This window comes from Sminthopsis crassicaudata, chromosome 1, assembly GCF_048593235.1.
Source record: "Sminthopsis crassicaudata isolate SCR6 chromosome 1, ASM4859323v1, whole genome shotgun sequence".
NCBI classification, from domain to species: Eukaryota; Metazoa; Chordata; class Mammalia; order Dasyuromorphia; family Dasyuridae; genus Sminthopsis; species Sminthopsis crassicaudata.
Genome location: NC_133617.1, coordinates 336,411,185 through 336,414,116, shown reverse-complemented (window position 1 = coordinate 336,414,116; position 2,932 = coordinate 336,411,185). Strand labels below are relative to the sequence as shown.

The window sequence follows — 2,932 nt, the reverse complement described above, 5'->3', positions numbered from 1 at the left end:
TATCATCATTGTGTTGCTGATTCTCTGATCTATTTATCCATTACCAACTTCTTTCCTAACTTCCAAACTTGTATCTCCAACTATTTGACACATCAAATTGGCTAATGTGTAATTATTTTAAACTCAACATGTTCCAAAGTGAACTCATCTTTCCTCCCAAACTCTTACTTCTTCTATTACTTTAAAAACAAAACAACCCCAGTGGATAGAGCACCAGACCTAAAGGCAGGAATACCTGAGTTCAAATAAGGCCTCAGATACTTAACACCTCCTGACTGACCTTAGACAAGTCACTTAACCTTAATTGCCTCAGCAAAGAAAACAAAACAAACACAAAAAACAAAACACCAGGATAACTTTTATTCTAGTATATTCCAAGAGGAAAAGTTACAAACACACAAGACAAGCAAAAATTTAAACATTTTCTCTTATTTCCCCTATCCCAGCCCCAAATGCCATTTTATCTTACCAATCATTTCCCATTCCAAAAGTCATGGACATATTTGGAATCATATTTCTTAAGCAAACAACGTCTCTCCAAAATTCACACAAATAAATACCCTGAGGAAATTCACCAGACTAACTCTGCACTTAAATCTGTTGCTGTTTCCCACCCCACCCCCACCATAGAACAAAAGTAAATAAATAAATAATGAGCTATAGAGGAGTGGTTACTATTTCCTCACTATAGTCCCAGGATAGTAATTCAGAATCTTTTTTATTCAAACTGTCACTCCTTTCTGTCTCCTCACTCAGCGGTTCCTATATACTCCCTTAGCTTAAATGACCATTCATCCACCAGGGGAGAGACTGTTTTATTTCAAATACCACTTGGAAAGAGAAGCGATTGAGCCCACAGAGGCCAAGTTTTACTTTCCTGGGGAAGTGAAAAAGATGACAATTTAGAAAACTGCATTCTGGGTAAAATTTCTACTCAAGACAAATAGCTCAGAAATATCAAACTTAACAGAATTATGTTGGATCATTTTTTTTAAGAACTAGGATTTGCTTAAAAGTAGTAACAAATACATAGAGAGAAAAGAATAAGCATTCTCATCCTCAAAAACAGGTTTTTTTTTTCCCCCTGCCATTCTTTTGAAAATATTCTAAGTTCAAAGTACTAGGAGACTTTTTTTAAATTAAAAACCAAACTGTAAGCAGACAGCTTTTTTTTTTCCCCCTGTAAAAGCACAGAATGGTTTTACATATATGCCTTCAAATTTCTTCTCTGCTTCCCAGAGCTGAATGACAAAAAACTGTGGAAAGAAGTGTTGTTTACAAAAACATTAGGAAGAAAATTTGGCTAGAAAAGGTAATGGCGCTGCAGTGGGGGGCACTGCACCAGGATGAGGTGCTGCTCCCAGCCCCAGAAGGCGGTGGGCGTGGCCACCGCGAATCAGCCAATAGAAATGCAAGATGCAGCTGCCAGTCCAACTCGCCCGTTTTCCCCTCTCGCGTGTTCGCTTGCTGGCTCCTTCGAGGCTGGCCCAGGGGCCGCGGGAGTGGACGTCTAGGGCCGCGGGGCCCCGCGCTCACCGGGCTGCAATTCCCCGAGGCAGAACTGCGCCAGCATCTCCCGCGCATCCGCCGAGTGTCCGGCAGCCTCGAAGCCCTCGGTCGCGTCCCGACCCACTTGTTCCATCAGAACCTTTTCTCCCCCCGGGTGCTCGCCCAGGAAGCCGGTGACATTGTACACTCGCCCGTGGATCACCAGCCACGCGTCCTTCTTGGAGTTGTGTTTCGCCACCTCCTCCAGGCGATAATAGGTGACCTCGGCCGCAGGCTGTTTCCCTGCCATGCTGCTGCTTTTGCTGCCTTCTTAAGGCGCCATCGAGACCAAAGGCGCCCCCTTCTAGTAGTCCCCTTCAGGGTGCAGGCTTCGCTCCTTGCCCTTGCGGGCTTCCGTAACTTATGCCGTCTATTTCTACTTTCATCATCTTCCCATTAGGCTGCTAGGGGGCGCAGTAGATAGCATCCGGGACCTGGCGTTAGGAGAATTCCTTTTCCGGAGTTCCAATCTGTCTTCAGATGCTTATTAAGTGCTTGCCTTGGAAGGACATTCAGCTGTATGCCTCAGTTTCTGTATATATTTCCCAAGAAAACGCCACTAGATTCAGCTACAAAATTGTCTTCTCAGTCCATCATCTTCAACTTCTCACTCATCTTCCATAGTCAATTCATTGACAAACTTTTTAAAATTTTTCTTGTATATGACCCTTTTTCTGATATTGACACCATACTGGTTCAGGCCCTTATCATTTCACTTTTGGACTGATGCAAAAACCTGGTGGTTAATCTTCAGCCCTTCCTCTCAAATGTCAAGTTCTATGGAAATCAATACATGCTATGTTCTCTTGTGGTTTTTTTTTTGGATTTTTTTTCCCCTTTTGCTCTGATTTTTCTCTCCCAACGTGATTCATAAATAATGTATATAATAATACACAATAACACACAATAAACAATACACAAAATAAATACATTTTAAGAAATAAAAAATAAAGCACAAATCTGGCCATGTTACTCTTTTACTCATTAACCTTCAGACTCTTGCTACCATTTGTGATTTTATCTCAGAACCTCCATTTTGAGGCAGGGCTAGCCACCCTAAATTTATTTCCTAATTCTGACTTTGCCTTTCTACAATAGGGTGCTATGCTTCTCACATGGGTATCTTTCTCATTAACGCCCTTTTATATGTTGTTTATATGTTGTTTTAGCCCAATAGAATGCAAGATCTTTGAGGACAGCAGCTGTCTTTCTTTTCCCTAGTAAGGGATTTACTAGCCCTTAGTAAGTTTTAATAGGTGCTTGTTGATTTGATAGCTAATACAGAAATCAAGAGCAAGTGGGCATGTACATTGTAGCCAGAAAAATAGAGAAAGGCCCCCAACATTTTATAGGATTCCAGACATAGAACTGAATTGTCAGGGAG

At 41.7% G+C, this 2,932-nt stretch overlaps 1 protein-coding gene across 1 annotated transcript; it reads right to left on the bottom strand.

The window, feature by feature from the left end:
- Nucleotides 1–346: 346 nt before the first annotated feature.
- Nucleotides 347–1,941, bottom strand: LOC141554193 (cytochrome b5 type B-like). The gene has a single exon (XM_074285847.1). The coding sequence runs from the start codon at nucleotides 1,796–1,798 to the stop codon at nucleotides 1,511–1,513; it is 288 nt and encodes a 95-aa protein (XP_074141948.1). The 5' UTR covers nucleotides 1,799–1,941; the 3' UTR covers nucleotides 347–1,510.
- Between the last annotated feature and the right edge of the window lie 991 nt (nucleotides 1,942–2,932).

Bases quoted from the DNA above. Each gene is read 5' to 3' on its own strand.
- LOC141554193 (XM_074285847.1), bottom strand. From the start codon at position 1,798: ATGGCAGGGAAACAGCCTGCGGCCGAGGTCACCTATTATCGCCTGGAG.